This window comes from Zalophus californianus, chromosome 12 (genome assembly GCF_009762305.2).
Source record: "Zalophus californianus isolate mZalCal1 chromosome 12, mZalCal1.pri.v2, whole genome shotgun sequence".
NCBI classification, from domain to species: domain Eukaryota; kingdom Metazoa; phylum Chordata; class Mammalia; order Carnivora; family Otariidae; genus Zalophus; species Zalophus californianus.
In genome coordinates, this window is record NC_045606.1 from 107156132 (window position 1) to 107177240 (window position 21109).

At 55.1% G+C, this 21109-nt stretch overlaps 1 protein-coding gene and 1 long non-coding RNA gene across 2 annotated transcripts in view; one reads left to right on the forward strand and one right to left on the reverse strand.

Annotated features, from left to right (window-relative positions):
- LOC113936886 (voltage-dependent N-type calcium channel subunit alpha-1B-like) overlaps window positions 1–20095 on the forward strand; it is a 39364-nt gene extending 19269 nt beyond the window's left edge. The window contains 11 exon segments of the mRNA XM_035723273.1: window positions 3506–3602; window positions 6609–6717; window positions 12639–12746; window positions 13251–13363; window positions 14371–14535; window positions 15386–15415; window positions 16160–16276; window positions 17663–17870; window positions 18106–18350; window positions 18754–18883; window positions 18886–20095. Of these exon segments, the coding sequence (XP_035579166.1) occupies window positions 3506–3602; window positions 6609–6717; window positions 12639–12746; window positions 13251–13363; window positions 14371–14535; window positions 15386–15415; window positions 16160–16276; window positions 17663–17870; window positions 18106–18350; window positions 18754–18883; window positions 18886–19283 (1720 nt within the window). The 3' untranslated portion in view covers window positions 19284–20095.
- On the reverse strand, window positions 494–20209 carry LOC118356139. The gene is made up of 3 exons (XR_004819455.1): window positions 20087–20209; window positions 2949–3181; window positions 494–1409 (listed from the first exon to the last, which is right to left on the reverse strand). It is a non-coding gene; the product is annotated as an uncharacterized LOC118356139 (long non-coding RNA).
- Between the last annotated feature and the right edge of the window lie 900 nt (window positions 20210–21109).

A 21109-nucleotide genomic window follows, 5' to 3' on the forward strand; every position in this document is an offset into this window, starting at 1 on the left:
TCGTTCTTGGAGAGACTTAAAGAACAACAAAACTTTGTGAAATTTCCCAAGCTTTCATATGTGTGTATGGCTCTGTGGGTGCGTGTTGCATATGTGCACGGGTGTGTTTGTGTGCACATGTGGCATGCGTACATGCATGTGTGCAGCAGACATACATGTGTGCATGTGCGCACACGCACATGGTTTGTGTGTACACGTACGAGTGTGCACACGTGATTGTGCAAATGTGTGAGTGCGGTGCATGTGTGCACGCGTGTGTGCATGGGTGTACATGCACATGGTTTGTGTGTACGCGTATGAGCGTGCACGCGTGTGTGCAAATGTGAGTGCGGTGCATATGTGCACGTGTGTGTGCTTGTGTGCACGTGTGTGAATATGCAGCAGACATACATGTGTACATGTGCGCACACGCACATGGTTTGTATATATGCGTACGCGCGTGCACACGTGATTGTGTGCAGGTGTGTGCAGTGCATGTGTGCACGTGTGTGAATGCGCGTGTGCACGGGTATACACGGGCGTGCATGCTTGTGTGTGCACATGTGTGTGAGCGCAGGTGTGCATGGGTATGTATGTGCACATGTGCGTGCACACATGCCTGCTGTGGGGAGATGAAGAAGGCGTGGGGTTGTTGCTTTATGGTGCCGCCTTCTCCCATCTTCCCCGTTGCTTCACTTGGTGAAGGGTAGAGAGTCGAGAGGAGAATCACAATCACACCTGTAAGCGATCTGTCTACTCATCTTTGTGTTCATCCATCTGCCCAGTCAACATTCCTGAGCATCCGCCGTGTGCTGGGGACCAGGGGTGTGTAGGTGAAGCAAGCACGTGCTCTCGGGATGCTGAGTCCAACGGGACTGTGGGAGAACAGAGGAGCCATAGTGTGAGCCCGGGGTGTTCGAGGAGGGAGAAACCCCATCTGGCCGGTGAGTCAGAGGAGGTGGCATTTGAGCCAAACCGAAGAGGGCAGGATGGATTGAGCTCTAGAGAAGAGGTTGGGGCCGGGGCTGAAGGGAAGGGGCTGTGATTGTGTCTGATGCAGAAGAGAACGCATTGCAAAGGGGCTGGAAGGGCGGCTGGGACAGGTTGAGAAGGTCTTGAAATTTGGGATAAACAAGGAGCTTTGACTTTGCTTTACAGACAGCGAGGACAGTTTTTTGCATTGCAGTGACAGTATGGTGCCCCCACTTTCCATCTGGTGCCGTGTGAGGGATTCGATGGTGGAAGAGAGAAGATGAGCCAGAGAACAGGCTGTGAATTGGGTTGGGTGATTATTGGGGCTGGGGGCTTCACCATGCTTCCAGACCCTTCGTCATGATCCTTTAGGTCCAGTGAGGTAGCAAGCACCTTGGGTGAGGCCAAAGTGGGGCTTCCTCTTTCTTCCCTCTTTTGCAGAAATGACTTGGAGCTGACTGGACAGGAAAGAGAAACGTCGGTGTTGGCCAGGGTGCCCACCCTGGGACTAGGGGGTCCTTAGCCGGGCCAGCAGACTCCAGGAGATGCAGGAGGTAGAGACGGTCAGGAGAGCCAGGCGTGGGGTCTCCAGAACTCAGGGAGCGAGAGCAGGGGCTGCCAGAGAGGGTGGGCGAACAAGACCCGGGGGGAGGCGGACCAGTGGTTGCAGTGCGTGCACAGTGGGGGCTTGCGACAGGGGCCAGCACTGGTTCTGTATGGTGTGCCTCCTGCCCGCGTCAGGCTCTGGAAATGGTCTTGGGATTGCCCTGCCTCCCGGGGCTTTCTGAGCCCCAGGATTCCCTGCAGGGAGCTGCCTGTCCAGCCGCCCGGCTCCTCTTCCTGTCGCAGGCTGGGTGGGCGGGCGGGACGGGCTCATCGTGCCCTGGTTGCCATAACCTGTGACATTTCCTTTCCACTTGCCCGGTTCATTGTAAGGATACGTACAGTTTGTTGCGTTGTATTGCGCCACCCGTCGGCTTAGGGAAGAACTGCCCTCGTAGGTTGGCCTACAAGGTTTGCAACTCAGAGCCTCCATGGGACATACCCTTCCCTGCCCGAAATGCAAACACAGCGCACACTCCCTGCCTGGTTTGGGAATGAGGACACCTCACCTCTCTTTCCTCCTGCCCTGCCCCGCCCCGCACTCCAACCTCCTGGACGCTCTGGTGCCCCATCTGATCTCCCGACCCCTCCCGCTGGCTGGGGAGAGGCAGCCTTCTGAGGCGGTGCACACGAAGCTTGCTGGCTGGGCCTGGAGGGCAGGGGTCGGCTGCTGGGTGGGAGCTGGGGGCCAGGCCCTGCCTGTGCCCGAGGAAGCAGCTGTCTTTCCCGGCTTTGCCTCCAGGCTCTGCAGGGTGGGCTAATGGTCAGACAGGCTGGAGGCCAAGGGCCCCAGAGGAGGAGCGCATGGGCACAAGCAGGCCAGGAGGAGCGGCCCCTCCCAGTCTGAAGAGCCTGACAACCGAGGGGCTTCTGGTCCCCGAGGGAGGCGAGGACAGAGGCAGTGGAGGCCCAAAGACGGGCCCTCCTGCTTCACCTCTGGATCGATCCACTCAGCCAAGGCTGGGAACCCTGGGAGGAGGGCCAGGCCCTGGGGCAGCTGTGCCTGCCAGGAAAAAGCTGTTGCCTTTCTCTCCTGGGTGGCCTGAACCCGACCTCGTCTCTGGGACCCCAAGCAGGTCCCATAGGCAGGTGTCCCCAGGGGTGGAGGTGAGGCTGCAGGCCTGGTGGCCTGTCTACCTCGGAAGACACACTCATCGGCCCCCAGACACCTCCCTGGATCCGCAGCCTTGTCCCGTGTGTTGGGGCCAGCCCTGTCCCTGGTGTGGACAGGAGGGTGCAAGAGTGGCTCCAAGCCACACCCCACCCCAGCTGCCCACCACGCCCCTGCCCCCTCCACCCCCCCCCCATCTCCCATTTCCTGCCTAGCCCTGACTCCCAGCAGCAGCCCCGCCCTGGGCGGCCTAGGGTGTCTCTGGGCTTGGAGCAGGACTCACCGGTCAAGTTTGTCTCTAGAGCCTCGGGGCTCCCCCAGCTCTAGTTTTCTGGCTTGTTGTAGAGTTTTCTCCACTTCTTTAGCCTCTAGGCTAACTTGGAAGCAAATTGAGCGTGACGGAAAGCTATGTTTCTGCCGTGGTTCTCAGGCCGGCCTCATCAGTCACGTAATTCTGTCTGCCGGCTCTCCCGGCATGGTGAAGCAGCTCTTCTGATTTGGCATTATCTGTGGTTTCTAAAAGTGTGAAATCAGAAGTTGACAACCCAAAGCCGCCCCGATGCAGCCCTTCCTCATCCCTCCATGTTCATTAGCTCAGATGTCACCCCTGCCCGCTGCCCTGCGTGGGGCTGGAGTGTGGAGGTGAGGCTGGGAGGGGCAAGGAGGGGATCGGGTCAAGCAGAGAAGTCCCTCATTTTACGTATTTTGACTTTTGGCGTGTAATCGGACGCTGGTTAACTGGATCTGTTTTCTTGTCTGCTTCCTCCCCCCGGCCCCCTCCCGCCGCACCCCTTCCTGTGGACCCCACCCTGCCTCTGCCTCCCTGGGCCGGGTGTCCAGTGGGCGCATCAGGTACAATGACATGTTTGAGATGCTGAAACACATGTCCCCACCCCTGGGGCTGGGGGAGAAATGCCATGCTCGAGTTGCATACAAGGTAGACCCCGACCCTGCACCCCGAGGCTGGCTGTGCTGGGGCTGGTCTCCCGTCTCCTCTCGGGGCTTGTCCATCTGTGTGTCTGCCGCTCTGCTGTCTCACTGTTTCTTCCTTTTCTCTGCTCCAACCATGTCCTCTACCTTCCCAGACAGAGGGACACAGATACCATGATGGTGTCTGCACCTGCCCCTTGTGCCCGCAGGTGTGCCCCCTTGAGAGCCCCTGAGAGGCTCAGGAAGACGGAGCCGGAGCCCTCCACCTGCCTTTTTTCCTTTCCTTCTCTTTCCCAGAAATGAGGGGACAGACCACCTTTCAGACAGAAGCTGTTTTTGTTCCGGGCTCAGGACCGCACTCAGCTTCTCTGTCCCATAAGCACCTGATGAGGGTGGAGGTATCCAGCCCTTTGGGTCTGAGCCTGGGGTAATAGGGGCCTGCAGGGCCTCTGGCACTTCTGAGGAACCCCCACTCAGCTCCGCACATGCAGAACTTCCCCAGGTCTGGGCTGCTGTCAGCCTGGGGAGGCAGCATCCCTAGGGCTTTGTAAGTTCCACAGCGGGAAGGAGGCGCTGTGGCATTAAGAAGGAAAGGATGCCAGGGAGAGGCGTTCTGCTGTCATTCCTGGGGCTTCAGAGACTGCTGCAGGGTAAGGACAGGTAGTCCCACGCCCCCTCCCTCCATCGCTGAGGAGCCCAGGAGGCTGAGCGGCAAGGAGGTGGTAAACTGAAGGACATCTCCAGGCCTCCCTCCTTGGGGGGCGGGCAGGTCACATGGCCCAGCCCCAAGCCTGCTCCCACCTGCCCCATGTGCCCTTTGGTGTGTAGGCACCTCCCATCCCTCCAGCACCACCCCCCACCCGTCGCGCCACACCGAGAGCCCTGCTGCAGCTCCCACTGCTCCCAGAAAACAGAGCCAGCCCGAGTCGTGCGGCTCCACCAGCATGTGTCTGCAGCCTCTGTGCCACCGCCCTCTCTCTGAGCGAGCTTCCCAGCAGAGCTTTCCTCTCTCTGGTTCTGTCCGTGCTGTCTGTCTCTGTGCTCTCAATCTGGGCCTCCCTCTGTCACCTGGCTCAGCACAGCCTTTGGAAGCTAAGTGGCTCCTTCAGGCCATCGGCAGATGCCTCTGCTGTCCTCCTCAGCCCTCCCCTGCCTGGCATGCATGTTGCGCCTGCCTGAGGCCTGCATGCAAGACTGTAGCTTTGTTCCCAAGGAGGAGAGTTCTGTCCACACTGATACCTGGGGCCAGGCTGGGCATGCAGGGCTCTGATGGGCTAGCCTTTAGGGCCCCTCCCCAGCTGTGCTGGCCAGTTCCAAGGTTCTGGTCATGAATAGACCAGGGGAGGCCTCAGGGTGGGTAGGAATGGATGGGCTTGGGGAGCTGGGGAGGGTCCAGGAGATGCTCAGGGTGCTATGACCAGGAGGTCCTAGGCCCAGGGCAGAGATGCCTGTCTGTTTACCCTGGCCTTGTCCTTCTGCCACTTCCAGAGATCCCTGCCCTTCTAGGGCCTGGACAGGCAGAGGAGAGCCTCTGGTGAAGGTGCCCTGGACAGAGCTCTCTTCTTTTGGAAATCACCTGCTTGCTCCCCCTTCAGGCTGGGACCCGACTCCCTGACTTCCCTAGAGAGGAATCCCTCTGCCTCTCCTCCTGCCATCGGTGCTGGTCTACAGGGACCCTGTGCTCTGGAAAGCCGATTTTCCTGGTGTGCATCACAAAGGTGATGTGTGAGGTCCTGGGACCACGATTCGATGTGCCAGGTGGGGCTTCACCAGCATTCAGGGGGGCAGAGTCTGGGCTCGTGTCTCTAGCCACCCGGTCTCTACTAGGCTGAGGATTGGATCTAGGGCCCAGACACTGGGGGCAGGGCTGGGGGCCGGGCTGGGGGCCCCCCCTAGAGGGGAAGAGAGGCTGCTCTGTCATGGGATGTGGGCTTGGCAGAGGACAGGCACAACCCGGGGAGGGGCCCTGTGCCCCCTTCTCTAGCTCTGTCTTATGGTAGACGACAAGAGAGCGGTGAGAGAAGACAGGTAGGTCACGGTGCCCCTAGGGCTCTACCTGGTCAGCTAGGTGACCTCCCAGGCTGAGACCATGCCAGACACACCAAGGGTACTTTTCTTCCTGGACACCACCTAAGTTCTCAGAGCCTCAGGCTCTGGGCAGCTGCTGGCTCTACCCGGAGGTCTGTGGTACAGACACACATCTGTCTCCCGCTCTTCTGTCCTTGAAAAATGAGGAGAGAAAAGGGGCTGTTCACCTGATGCGGAAACAGGGAGCAAAGCAGCAGGGCACTGCTCCCAGTCTGGTCCGAAGTACTTTTACTCCTGTGCAATGGCCCTGAGCCTCTCCCTACCAGCCTCCACGCTGGCCCTGTGCAGTACCCTCTGTTCTGGGTCCTTCTGACTGGAAGGTGCTGGCTGCCTCTTCCAGGCCCCCTGGCTGGGTGGTGAGAGGCAGAAGCCTTCCTGGGGTGAAGGGATGCCTCACTGGGAGTGGGAGCTCAGAGCTGTGCTCTTGGCTAACCTGCCCCTTGTCCAGTGCTCCAGGCTGCCGGTGGAGGAGAAGACGTTGGGCAGAGCTGTAAGGACAGGGGTCTTCCCTCCTGTCTGTGGGCCATCCCAGGGTGCCTCGCCTCTGTTCTGCAGCCCAGATCCCTCCCTCTTCAGCCCAGGCCCCACGCCCCTTATTCCAGCCTTGGGCAGGGGTCCTTCTGGCTAAGCATGTGCCTGTTCTTTCAGAGGGATCCAGGCTTCTGGCTTGGTGCTATGCTACAGTCTTTACCTGGACTTCTATTTTTCCGTAGCTAGGAGAAGGAGGGACTGCTCCAAGGGGGGGGTGTGGTCCAAGGGTGAGTGTGAATGCTGGCAAAACTCCCAGCCACCCAACTTTGCCTGGGCGCCTGCAGAAGCACCCCTAGGAGGCGAAGCCCAGCCTCTAGGGGCCTCCAGCCCCTTGTAGTCCTGTGGTGGAGGGACCCTGGTAGGCCTGGCCCTGACCTGCTCCCCTTGTCTCTAGCGCCTGGTTCGCATGAACATGCCCATCTCCAATGAGGACATGACCGTCCACTTCACGTCCACGCTGATGGCCCTCATTCGGACTGCACTGGAGATTGAGCTGGCTCCAGGTGAGCAAGGCAGCATCTGGGGAGGGCACCAAGCCAGGACCGGGCGGTCCTCAGTCCAGAGCCACCCCCAGGTGGGTGTGCAGGGAAGGGGGGTGAGGAGGCTTGTCTGGAGACGACCAAGGACAGCTGCTCATGGCGCCTCTGTTGGGCACTGACCTCATCCCCTGATAACCGCCCTGCCTTTGAGCCTTGTAATGATCCCATTTTCATGTGCGGGAGCTGAGGTGCAGGTTAAATGACCTGTCCAGGTTACCCAGAGCATGTGACGGCAGAACATAGGTTCACATGAGGTAGCACCCTTCCAGGGTGCAGCGTCTGTGTGCCTTCTGTCCGCTCCCCGTAGTGACCCCGGGCCCTGTCCGGTCCTCTCCTGAGCTAACTGATAGGACTGCATAGCCTGTGCCAAATCTAGGAGAGAATAAACCTCCAGTGTATCCTTTCCACCTTCACCCTCCTGTGAAAATTAGAAAAATTAGAGCCACCAGAGGGGATCTGCACTGTCTCTGCCACCACACCACCCTCCTGGCTGCACTCGAGCCCTTGAGCTCAGCCATTTCGTTTGTAGCGGATGAGTCAAGGCCAGTCCCGTACCCTGCCCCCCTTGCCCTCTAGGTCCCGTTCTCATCATCTACCCACAGATGTCATGCCAGAAATTCTGCACCCTGCTTCTTGCCCTGTCAGTTTTTCCTCCCTATTGGATTCTTTGTATCAACATATAAACAAGCTATGATCTCTCCCATCTTTAAAAGGTTTTCTGCTCCCTCCATTGGCTTCCCTATGTTTATTCTTCCCCTCCTCGCGACCAACTCCTCGAGAGACTGGTCTGTATTGTCTGTCTGGTCTCTCTTGTTCGGTCTGCAGGTGGGTTTCCACTGCAATGCTGCTGGAGCCACTCTTGCTGAGCTGTTCGGCGACCTCCGTGTGCTCGGTCCTCATTTTACCTAATCCACAGCTCAGCCTTTCCTCCGTGGTCGCGTCCGCCGGCGGCTCGGCCCTTCCTCCGTGGCCGCGCCCGCCCGCGGCTCGGCCCTTCCTCCGTGGCCGCGCCCGCCCGCGGCTCGGCCCTTCCTCCGTGGTCGTGTAGTTCTTCTTGAATCCCTTTGATGTTTCCTGTTCTGTTTTCTCATGTCTCCCATCCTCTGAATGTCACGGTGCCCCTCAGACTGTTCCCTTTGCCACGTTCGTCATTCCACCTATTTTCATGGCTCTAAATACTGGGAATTCCAACTTTGTGTTTTTAGTGCAGGCCTCCTCCTGAACTCCAGACCTGCATTCTGCATTCTCATGTGAATTTTTACTGTCTCCACTGGGAGGCCCAGGAAGCATTCCAAAGTTCACTTGCCCAAACTTGATCGCCACGTGTTCCCCATGATCTTTCCCGTCTCCATCAGTGGAAACTCTGTTCTTCCAGTTAGTCACTCAAGACAAAAACCTCTGGAGTCATTCTTACCTCCTCTTTCTTTCTTTCTTTTTTTTAAAATCCTTTTCCCAGTTTTGATCCATATATGATCTCCTGTCATATCTCTTGACTCCACCTTCATAATATACCAGAATATGGTCACTTCTATGTCCTCTCCCACTGCTAGCTCCTGGTCCAAGCCCCTCTCTCGGGTCTTGACTCGATTCTTAGAGTAGCTTCAGACTGGTCTGCCTCTGTTCTTATCTGCCTGCAACAGAACAGCTAGAATGATCATGTTAAAAACCAAAGCAATAAAATTAATAAACCTCTGGCTAGACCAATCAAGAAAAAGAGATAGAAATAACCAATATAAGGAATGAAAGAGAGAACACCACTACAGGTCCTGCTGCCATTAAATGGATAACAAGGAAATTTTATGAACAACTTTCTGTCAATAACTTCAACAACTTAAATGAAATGGAAAAATTCCTTGACACCAAATATCAAGCTCATTCAAGAATGGATAACCTGAGTGGGTTAAAAAAAGGAAGAGAGAATCTGAGTAGCACTATAGTTATTAAAGAAATTAAATTATAGTTAAAAGCCTTCCAACAAAGAAAATCCCCGGCCCAGTTAGCTCCATAGGTGAGGTCCACCAAACATTTAAGGGGGAGATAATACCAGCTCTGTATAAACTCTTCCAGAAAATAGAGAAAAAGAGGACATTTCTCAACTTACCATATTGTGCTGACATTGCTCCTACACCAAGATGAGACAAAGACATTATAGGAAAAGAAAGTGACAGATCAGTATCCCTCATGACTGTAGACACAAAAATATTCCACCCAGTTTTCTCAAACTGAGTCTGGCTGTATATATATCTATTTGCTTGATGACAAAAGTAGGGTTTATCCCAGGAATGCAAGTTGAGTTCAAGTATAAAAAATCAATCAATATAATTTAATATATCAAAGAAGTAGAACTATATGATCATCTCAATAGATGCAGAAAAAGCATTTCACAAGAATTCAGTATCCATGATTTTAAAAATTCTGCATAGAGTAGAAACTGAAGGAAGCCCCCTCAATCTGATCAAGGATATCTATGAAAAACCTTCAGCGAATGACACACTTAACAAAGAAAGACTAACCCCTTTTTCCCTAAGATCAAGAACAAAGGATGTCTGCTGTCACCATTCTTGTTCAACACCATACATTAGGTCCTAGCCATTGTAATGAGTTAAGAAAAAGAAATAGGCATACCAATTGGAAAGGAAGAAATAAAACTGCCTGTATTCACAACTGACATGATTATCTATGGAGAAAATCTGAAAGACTCTAAGAAAAAGTGAATAAAATGGAGGCATCTACGGGCCAAGGAATGCCAAGGATGGCTGGGAGCCACCAACATCTAGAAACGGGCAAGGAAGAATTCTTCACTAGAACATTTGGAGGAGGCACGGTCATGCTGGACACCTTGATTTTGAGCTTCTGGCCTCCAGAACTGAGATAATAAATTTCTGTTGTTTTAAGCCATTAAAAAAAGTAACTAAAACCATCCCCAAGTATAGAGCAAGGTCACAGGATACAAGGTCAGTGTGCAAGAAGCAAATGTATTTCTATATATTAGCAATTAACAATTGAAATGGGAAAAAGTTCCATTAAAATCACACCAAAAACATGAAGTACTTCTTTGTTGTTGGATAACTCTAAAAAGTATATATGTGAGATCTCTATGTTGCAAATTTCAAAACATTGAAAGAAGCAAAGAAGATCTAAAAATTAAGCACTGCATCATCTTCATGCATTGGAAGATTCCATATTGTCATGATGTCAGTTCTTCCCACATTCATCAATAGAATAAATGTTCACCCAATCAAAATCCCAACAGGTTTTTAGGTAGAAATGTACAAACAAATTCTAAAATGTATCTAGAAAAGCAAAAGAACTTGAATAACAAACAATTTTGAAAAGAGAACAAAGAAAACTTACTCTACCTGAATCAAAGACTTTCTATAAAGCACGTCAATTGAGGCGTATCGTGTTGGTGACAGGACAGAGACATGGGTCAGTGGAACACAATAGAGACTCATACTTACATTGCCAATGGATTTTTGATGAAGTTGTAAAGGCAATTAATGAAGAAAAGATAATTTTTTCAACAAATGGTACTTGAAAAATTTAGACAACTACCCAGAAAAGGGAAAAATCTTGACATTTAGCGTCTTAGTCTGCTAGGGCTGCCAATAACAAAGAACCACAACTGAGTGGCTTAAACACAGAAATTTATTTCTCACAGTCTGGAGGCTGAAAGTCCAAATCAAGGTGCCAGGAAGGTAAGTTTCATTCCTGGGCCTGTTCTCTTGGTTTGTAGGGTGGTCACCTTCTCACTGTGTGCTCACATGGTCTTTCCCTGAGTGCATACAGAGAGTGAACGAATTTTCTGGTGTCTCTTCTCATAAGGACACTAACTCTCTGGGTCAGGGTCCCATCCTTCTGACCTCATTTCACCTAATTGCCTCCTTCTCGGCCTTATACAGTCACAATGAGGGTTCCGGCTTCAGCATGTGAACGGGGGCAGCACACAATTCAGTCCATAGCACATACCTTTTACCTCCTACAAAAATTAACTTGAAATTGATCATAGACATAAATGTAAAATGTAAAATTATAAAACCTCTAGAAGGAAACACAGGAGAGAGATTTTGGCAATTTTGAGTTTGGCAAAGATTTTTGAAGACACAAAAAGCATGAGCCATAAAAGAAAAATTGAAAAATTGAACTTTATCAACATTAAAAACTTTTGCTCTTCAAAAAGACATTTAAGAAAATGAAAAGACAAAGCTAAAGCATTGGTGAAGATATTTTTGAACCATGTATCTGATATAGGATCAGTTTCCAGAATAGATAAAGGTCTGTCACAACTCAGTAATAAGAAAGTAAACAACCTAATAAAAATGGGTAAAGGATTCAATAGACATGTCACCAAAAAATATATATGGAAGGCAAATAAACACCTATAAAGATGCTCAATATCATTAATCATTAGAGAAATCCAAAATGAAGTCTACGGCCATACCACCCTGAACGCGCCCGATCTCGTCTGATCTCGGAAGCTAAGCAGGGTCGGGCCTGGTTCGTACTTGGATGGGAGAAATCCAAAATGAAGCCATAGTAAGATAACACTACATGGTTATTAATACGACTAAAGTACTTTTCTAAATGACAATATTAAGTCCTGGTGAGAATGCATAATATGGAATTCTTGTGATCCTAGTTTGGCAGTTCCTTACCGTACGGCCCAGCCAGCCCACTCCCAAGTGGGAAGAAAAGAAAACATACATCTGCACAAAAACCTATATGCAAATGTTCACAGCTTTATTTCATAATCTCCTCAAAATGTAAGCAACTCAAATGCTCACAACTGGTGAATGGATAAACAAATTGGGGTCTATCCATACCACAAGGTAGTACTCTGCAATCAAAAGAAACAGGCTACTTATACACTCAACAACGTGGACTGAATCTCAAAGGCACCACGCTGAGTGGAGAAGTCCTACTCAAAAGCCAATACACCCGATGACGTTGTTTGTGTGGCATTCTGGAGAAGGCAAAACAGACCGAGACAGAAAACACACTAGGGATGGGACGGGGTGAGAGGAGGCCAAGGGGTCAGCTACAAAGGGAGCACAGAGGGACTTTGGCAGTGGGGCCATATACCATGACTCGATTGTGGGGTGGATGTGTGGCTTTATGGATTTACCAAAGTTCATAGAATGGGATAACTGAAAAGGGTGGATTTCGTTGTATGTACATTATACCATAGTAAACCTGATGCTAAAAAAAGGTCAGAGTATTTTATCCCTCTGCTTATCACGCTCTGCTGCTTCCTATCTCAACATCTGCTCCCTGCAGCCCGTCACCCCCACCCCCCGCTCAGTGAGCCTTGCCTTCCTGGCTGGTTGTGTGACACACCAAGGCCTTTGCACCCCTGGTCCTTTTCTGCCTTCGGGGTCTTACACACACACCACCTTCTCATGAGACCTTTCCTGACTACCCTGTCCAAAATTTCAGCCCTCCTAATATTTCTCATCCCTCCCTACTTAAGCTTTTTCTGCACCCAACACACTAGGTTTTGAACTTACTGCCACTTTATTGTTGAGTCAAGCCACATGGTGCCACAAAGGCGGCTCCTTTGCTTTTGTTCCATCACCTAGAATAGTCCCTGGCACGGGAGGGTGCTCTCTTGATAGTTTTGAATGGCTGGACGAACAGCTGGACCGCCACCATATCCCTTCTCCACTCCCAGGGCCCACGCACACAGGCCTCTGTCTCTGCACGTGCCCATCAGGGACGCTCCGACAGCCGCCGTGGCCGTGCTTCTCCCCGCTCTGCCCTTTCTCCTGGCACGGTCCTTGCCCCATTTCCCCTCACACCACACCTCTCCCTGCCGGCTCCCCCAGGGGGCCCGTGAGACAGCTCCTAACATCTCTCTTCCCCTCCACACCCTTGTCCTGCCCCAGCCGGCACCAAGCAGCATCAGTGTGATGCAGAGTTGAGGAAGGAGATTTCCTCTGTGTGGGCCAATCTGCCCCAGAAGACCCTGGATTTACTGGTGCCACCCCATAAACGTAAGTGAGGGCAAGAAATTCTCCTTGTTCACCCCTCTTTTGTGTCCCACCCAGAGGCAGAGCCGGGAGGCCTGGGCCAGGGTGACCTCGTCAATAGTCTAGACTTAGTTTCCACCTGCAGGGAGAACGGTCTTACCAGTGGGTGCATAGGGACTGTGGGAAGGGATTCCCTGGGCTTTATTCTGTTGACCACAGTCACCCACGTTCCTGGTGGGGGTGTATACTTAAAAAAATCCAGAGAACAGCAGGGAGACTCCTACAGTTAGAGATGAGGTGCTTAAAGATTAAACCCCACATCCACTTCATTGGGAGGAGATGGAGGGCCCTGTGGAGAGTCAGTACAGCTCCAGAGGACACGTGCTCAGTGTCCACAGATGCAACTTCGGCCAAGCCCTGTGCCCTTCCCTGAGCATGTCCAGGAGTCCCTGTGGTGGAGGCTGTTCCCTTGCCCCCCCACCTCCCCTTCCTCCTCCACACCCCACCCTCTGTTTTCTCTCCCTCCAGCCGATGAGATGACCGTAGGAAAGGTGTATGCAGCTCTGATGATACTTGACTTCTACAAACAGAACAAGACCCCCAGAGACCAGATTCACCAGGCCACGGGAGGCCTGTCCCAGGTACCGAGTTCCAGGATTTCCAAGAAGTAAACCTCAGACTCTGGCACGCATCAGTTGTTTTGACGGCAGAGGAAACCCACATCCTTCCTGGGGATTGCACGGCGGGAAAAGGAAGATGAGAGGTTCCTACTGTAGCCTCACTCTCCGACCCCAAAGTCAGAAACCCCATACAGCCTGAGTGCTTTCCAACGGCTGGTCTCTTGCTGGTACTGGGGGCCCCCTGACTTGGAGACCTAGTGTTCAGGAGCAGTAGACAAGGGGTGAGGACCTGTTCCCTGGAGATACCACTGTTTTAAGTGTTAGAAGAAAGAAGTTTGAAGAATATTTGAGGAGGTTGTTTGGGGAGGTTCGAGGAGAACCTGATTACCGTGCACATTGGCAGGGACCGGAGAGAATCAAACTGATGGGTCCAGGGTCATGATTTCTTCCCCTCATGACTCTGACTGGGCTGGTTTGGGGCCCCATCTTCCTGACGTCATCCTTCAAAGATAACAACTTTCCCATGCAGCCAAACCATCAGTGACCATACGTAGACTCTGTCTAGAAAGTTGCCTGGTTCGGAGCTTACAGGGACATTCACCCATCGTGGGATGGGAAGTATCTGATGCCCACACCACATCCCCCATTCCCCTCTCTGTTGCAGACACCCATTAGTGCCCCCCCCCGCCACCCCCCGAGCCCTGAAATGTCCTTAGAATTCTGCTCAGTCCGGGCTCATGCAGCCTCTACCCATCAATCCAAGTTGATGATGAGATGAAACCTTTTACCATTTTTAATTGGATGAGGTCCCCAGATTTTGTAGGTAGGGATACTGAAGCTCCAAGAAGTGAAATGACTTTCCTGATGTCACTCACAGGCCAGGTTGGGAGTAAGCCCCCGCCTACCTCCTGTGTAGGGCTGGGGCAGGGCAGAAGGAGCACCAACCCATGCTGTGGGGTCAGGCCAGCTTTCTGGCACACCTGTCTGTGCCCTTAGAGCTCTTCCTCTTCCCTGCGTCCCTTCTACAGATGGGCCCTGTGTCCCTGTTCCACCCTCTGAAGGCCACGCTGGAGCAGACACAGCCGGCTGTGCTCCGAGGAGCCCGGGTTTTCCTTCGGCAGAAGAGCTCTGCGTCCCTCAGCAACGGCGGGGCCGTGTCAGTACCTGGCCAGGGTGTGAGGTGCACGGAGGAGGTAGGACTCCTGGTTTCTCCCCCTCCCAGAGGGGCTCCCTGTAGGCTGTGCTGCAGGACATGGAGCCCTCAGGTCCCATCACCACTTTGGGAGACTGGCCTCTCTGTTCCACCCCGTGCCCACCTCCCCCCAAATGGTTCCCCGCAGATGCTGCCTGAAAGCTAGTCCAGGCGGGCTGCTGGAGCGGTCCATGGTGGACTCCAAAGCTAATTCCCAAAACGTTACACGGGTGCCTCTGATGGCACTGAGGTCAGTGGATTTAGACAGTCGGTGGTTCCCACTGTCACCTCCCATTGTGCGTGCCCATTTCCCTTTCCAGTGAGGGGCCTCTGCCTCTGCTTCCTCACTGCCCGTTGAGAAATGATTTGTTTCGACCCCATTCTGTTGACGGCCTGTGTGTGTCTAGTCTTCCTAACTCCTCTAAGACATTTTTCCTCAGATCTCCACTCCAGTAGTGATTTCTGAAGCAATTGTATTTTGTAGACAAATTGGTAACGTCCTTGTTACCTAACCCCTAACTCTTGCCACAATAATTCTTGGTAATGAACCACCCAAAACCAAGTGTTGCGAACTAACAGTCACCTACCTGTCTTGTACCGTGTGTCGCTGGGGGGTGGTAGCAGGCAGGCTCCTCTCAGCCACCCCCTCAGGGCCAGCAGGGTCCCAGGTCTGCTAACACCCTTATTGGCTAAAGGAAATCACTGGCTGAGCCCAAAGAGGGGGGACTGTGCTCTGCCTCATCCAGCAAGGGCTAAGGTGTGGGGCCTGGTACCAGACTGGGCACAGCATGCATGTTTAGGGCTCCTGATTTCCTCCTCATCTGTACATGTTTGGATGTTCTTTTCTGCAGCCTGGTTGTGGGTCTTGGACTGTTAATCAGGTAGGTTTTCCTGAGTACTACACTGCCCCTAACGTAGTGGTCAGGGCCTGCTGTGCACCCGCGTAGACAGGATGTCCGCCCTCTGCGTCATGCATGCTGTGCACATGTGGCCTCCCACTACTCCTGGGAGGCCCTGTCTAGGGCCGAGGAACCTGCCGGGTGTCCCTAGACCAGCAAGCGGTGGGCCCAGACCTCCCTCGGACTCATGTCCGGGGGCCCTCTCTGCCCATCTGCTCTGAGCCCTGGTACTGGGTCCACATCCCTTGCTGTGTGGCCACTTGAGAGCCTGTACTTGAAGGGCCTCATGCGTCTGGGCTGCTTCTCATCCAGAGTAGAAGGGGCCAGTGTAGGTTCCTGGCAGGTTGGAGCCAGGTCCTTGGTGGGCCTTCCAAGGCCCACAGACCTCTGAGCCAACAGCACAATCCTCTCTTCTCTACAGACAAACCCAGGAGAGTGGCATCAAGGAGTCTGTTTCCTGGGGTACTCAGAGGACCCAGGAGGTACCCTATGAGGCAAGGACACCCCTGGAGCGTGGCCACTCTACAGAGATCCCAGTGGTGCAGCCAGGAAACCCGGGGAGGGCTCCCAGGGCTGGGGAGCCAGGCTGGGGATGGGGGATGAGATAAGGATTGGGGTGAGACAGGGATGGTGGGAGATGGCAGGAGTGTGGCGGGGAGCCCAGGATGGGGGGGAAGGTGAGAGTGGGGTGGGGGCCGGTGTGACTGCGGGCTGCTGTGTGCCCAGGCTGTGGACGTCCAGATGCAGAGCATGGCCCTGAGAGGTCCGGACGGGGAGCCCCAACCCGGACTGGAGAGCCAGGGACGCGCGGCCTCCATGCCTCGCCCGGCTGCAGAGACTCAGGTGGGTGGCCTGGGAGGGCCAGGGTCATGGGAGGGTGGGGGCGTGGGGGATGAGGAGTCCCTGGCTTGGGGAGGGCTTGTGTCCCGCGTGAGGGCTCCCTACCTGCACGGCGGCCTGGACACTGTCAGCCCTGTTGGGAGCTCCCAGGACGATGGTCTCAAGAGGTGCAGCCAGAGTCCTCGGAGGCCTGCCAGGAATCCCCACCACCCACCGGTGCTCAGCCTCCTGCGGTGGCCCTGGGGCTTCCATCTCCCAGCCCAGTGTCCCTGACCCAGACTCTCCCTCTCTCTAGGACACCCCTCCTCACGCCAGCCTGCATTGCCCCCCCCAGGCCCCCCCGCCATGCACACGGTGCCTCACAGCTTGGTCCTCCCTTTCCCCCATCGATGCTCTGGGGAGGACCTGCCCTGTTCTTTTTTTCTTTTAAAGATTTTATTTATTTTAGTTGAGAGAGAGAGCACATGAGAGGGGGGAGGGTCAGAGGGAGAAGCAGACTCCCTGCTGAGCCCAATGCGGGACTCGATCCTGGAACTCCAGGGTCATGACCTGAGCCGAAGGCAGTTGCTTAACCAACTGAGCCACCCAGGCGCCCGACCTGCCCTGTTCTTTCTCTGGACTCTGGAGGCGGCACCACCTCCATCCCCTGCTCCTTCGGGGATGCTTTGAGTACCGAGCAGGAAGCTCCAGGGCAAGGGGGCTGTGGGCCCATTCACAAGGACTCAGAGAGGGGCCTGCAGACCTGAGGCTGTGTCAGGGGGCCCTGCTTTCACTTCCTGGGATGGTGAGGGGCTTTAGAGGGGCATGTCCTCCAGCCGGGGACCCTCAGTGTTTGCCTGGGGCTGGCCCTGTCCCTGCCTCCTTTTGTGGTTCCTGGTTCTGCACATTCCAATGACTTCATTCTCTAAACTTGTCTCTGCCTCCCATTGGTGGTGGCTCCCGCCCTCTTCCCCTTCCCGAGCCTGGCCCGCTGGGCGGCCAGCTTGAGGACGCCGAGTGGAGGCTGTGGGTCAGCTCCCCTGGGAGGGCCCCTTTCCGCAGGTCCCGATTTCAGCCCAGGGCAGGAGCCCCATGGCCCTGGCCCAGCAGGGCCATCACACGCAGCCACCCCTCAGGGTTCTCCCAGCCAGGCCCGCAGCCTCCCTCTTCCTGGCATCCTCCCTGTCCCCCAGGGACACTGAGGCCAACAGCTCTCTGGGCCCCGCTGGCAGAGACGGACAGCACCTTGTGCAGCGTGCTCTGGGAGAAAGGGTGGGCCTGGGTGGGGAAGAGCTTTCTGGGGAGAGGGAGGGGCCTGGTGGTTCCTGAGCCCCAGGCCTTCAGGGCCGCCCTGGAGCCTGCCCCAGGCCCCTCTCTCAGACTGTGTGCCAACCCACATCCCACCCGCAGCCGGCCCCCAACGCCAGCCCCATGAAGTGCTCCATCTCCACACTGGCGCCCCAGCGTCCCCACGTGGCTCATCTCTGCAGCGCTGCCCTGGACCGTGCCCCAGCCAGCCAGGCTGCGCCCCATCACCACCACCGCTGCCATCGCCGCAGGGAGAGGAAGCAGAAGTCCTTGGAGAAGGGGCCCAGCCTGTCCGCAGACACAGATGGCGGTGCGTGTGGGGGTCCCTCCTATGGCCAGGGCCTGAGGCATTCCTTTCTGTGCCTCCACCATCCAAACGGCCCTGAGTAGGGGGCTGTGAGGCCCAGGTCTGGGGACCAGGCAGGATCACCCACGCACCTCAGCTCTCCCCCTGGGTCCCCCTGCTGGCCCTGGGGACTGGGTCTGGGCTGGGGGTCTGTCTCCCCACCTGGCTCGCTGTGCTGACTTCCCCTCTTCCTGGCCAGCACCCAGCAGTGCTGCAGGGCCAGGCCCACCCCCACAAGAGGGGCCCACAGGCTGCCGGACGGAGCGCAGACAGGAGCGGGGCCGGTCCCAAGAGCGGAGGCAGCCCTCTTCCTCTTCCTCGGAGAAGCAGCGTTTCTACTCCTGTGACCGCTTTGGGGGCCGGGAGCCCTCGCAGCCCAAACCCTCCCTCAGCAGCCACCCCACGTCACCAACAGCTGGGCAGGAGCCAGGACCCCCAAGACCGGTAAGACAGGACCCCCCTCACTGTCCCTCCTTATGAGCCCCCCCCCCACCATGCTCTGAATCCTCCTTCATGTCCTGGTTCCCAGGCCCGAGTCTGTGCTCCCCCCCTCCTTGCTCCATTCCTCCCGCACCAGCCCGATCCTCCCCTCCCAATTGCCCTGGACTGGCCTCTGGTCTCCCTTCTCCCTGAGCTGTGCCTGTCCCTTTGTTCCCCACTGGTCCCCAACCACCTCCCCAGGCCTACCGGCACCAGCGGCTTTCCCCCCTCCACCACACACCCTACGGGTCCCCTCCCAGGGTGCCTGCCTCTCTCCATGCCTCACCCCCCACCTCCATGGTTCTCACCTGCATTGGCCTCTGGTCTGGGACTTTGATTTTTTTTTCTCTGTTCTATTTTCTTGTAGGGTGGTGGTTCAGTGAATGGGAGCCCCTTGTTGTCAACATCCGGTGCTAGCACCCCTGGCCGTGGTGGGCGGAGGCAGCTCCCCCAGACTTCGCTGACCCCCCTTCCCAGTGTCACCTACAAGATGGCCAATCTTCGCTTGTCCACTTTGCTGGGGCACAGACCAGCCTCCCCACCTTTTCCCCGGGCCGGCCTAGCCGTGGCCTTTCCGAACACAACGCTCTGCTCCAGAGAGACCCCCTCAGCCAGCCCCTCGCCGCCGGCTCTAGGATCGGCTCTGACCCTTACTTGGGGCAGCGTCTGGACAGTGAGGACACTGCCCGCACCCAGCCTGAGGACACGCTTACCTTCAAGGAGGCTGTGGCCACCAACTCAGGCCGCTCCTCCCGGACTTCCTATGTGTCCTCCCTGACCTCCCAGTCGCACCCCCTCCGCCGCATGCCCAACAGCTACCACTGCACTCTGGGGCTCAGCTCGGGCGGCCGGGTTCAGCATAGCTACCACCACCCCGACCAAGACCACTGGTGCTAGCCGCACCTCCGCTTCACGCCTGCTCAGTGGGCGCGTTCCAGCCGATGAGTTTTATCATCCACGCTGGGCTCCCAGGGATGCGCAGGGGCACTGAGGCAGGGGCAGCAGCCCCTGGTTGGAGCGACCCCGCCTTTGGGGCCAGCTGAGGGGAGGCCCCGTGGCTCCCCCCCACCCCCCCGCCCCCACCTTCTCTTTCACGCTGGACCAATTCCTAAAGCCCTTTCGGAGAGGGACGTGGCTCTCTCTGTCCCCTTGTATGCTGCCTGCCTGGGTCTCGTGCCACAGACCCTACACGGGAAGTCACTGCATGTGCTGAGTGGGACCCTGTCAGTCTGAATCCTGTGTGATGGCTCCCAGCGTCTGGGGGGTGTGCCTAGGCCACTTTTAGGAGGTCTGGATCTGGTAGAGACCATCCTTTATCCACGTGTGTGGTACGGAGCCCGGCATGTTTACACGCCTGGCCAGATAAGACAGAGTGGATGGTCAACAGCAGTAACCTCAGGAGCCCGGCCTGTGGCTCCGTGCATTCTTGTCGGCGCCCACAAACACAAACACATCCAGCGTGGCTCTTTGTACTGAAACAGCAGGTGGACACCAGAAATACACTCACACACACTCTGTCCTCTCCCAGATGCTGTCAACCTTGACAGGGACCAAATCTGGAAAACATTCTTGCTGTTGGTTTTGGTTTTTAATCGAAACACCCTTCCCTCTTTTGTCAATTCCATATACTTGATCTAGAAAGAAGAGAAAAACAGAAAAATGGGGAAGGAAATAGTAACAGAACTTAAAAAAAATCCAACCTGTAGGAAGCTCTCAGCTTTTTGTGGGGGGGGGGGGGTGGTGTCTCTCTCTCTCTCTCTCTCTCATACGAGGAGATGCTCTTGCGTCCAGCCTGGGTGGCCCCCCAGCTCCCCTGGCTTCTGCTGCTCTCGACCAAGTGCCTGACTTCCGAGCCCTCTCGTGCCAGGCTCCTGGGGGCGGTGATGTGAAGCCTGTGTGAAGCGTGGGTGAATCCTTGGAACTGTTTCCAGTTCCAAATATCAACCAAGTAGAAAGCTGGTGTCCATGGAGAACACTCATATAACATCCAGTGGGACGGTTGTAGTTGGAAACGAAGCGACCATTTCCCTGTTTTCCTCCCACAAGTGGAAGGGTTCCCTGGGAAGCCACAGAGCAGTGTAGAGCATGTCCTTGTATGGGGTGTTTTCAGTCTGTTCTACGTCTGAATCTCAGGGACAGGATGCCTGCCAAAGAGGGCATGGTATCTGTTGTGAAAGTTTCTTTTCAGATAAGGCCAGAGAGAGGGAGAGGTCGTGGGAAGAGGGAGAGGTGGGGGAGTGGAGATGGACCCGGCGGGCAGGAGGGAGGGCCTGTGTCTGTGCAGGTGTGGGCACTTGGGACGGCCCGACTGAAATGAGGCCAAAACTCAGAGGAAGCGATGGGGCAAGGAGAAGCTTGGCGACTGAGGCTCAGGTAGGAGCCATCTGAAGCCCAGCACTGTGGCACAAGACACGGGAAAGCAGGAAGCGAAAGGGAAATCCAACCTCATGGCCACTGTCAAAAGGGAAACACCGTAGGTAGGAGGCTGTGCATAAAATGCCGGGAGACCCTTTGTTTTGTGAACAAAAGGAATATTTAGATGATTAGATTTTGGTGCATCCTCCGTGTTTGGAAATGTCAGATGATCTCTTCGCTGGATCATTTGAGTGTTCCCATTGGCTGTTGCCCCATGACTCACCTTAAAGAAACCTGGCCTGTGACGTGTGTGCGCGTTTCTCTGTGTGGAGGTGTGTCCCAGTGAGTGGATGTCGTTAACCCACAGG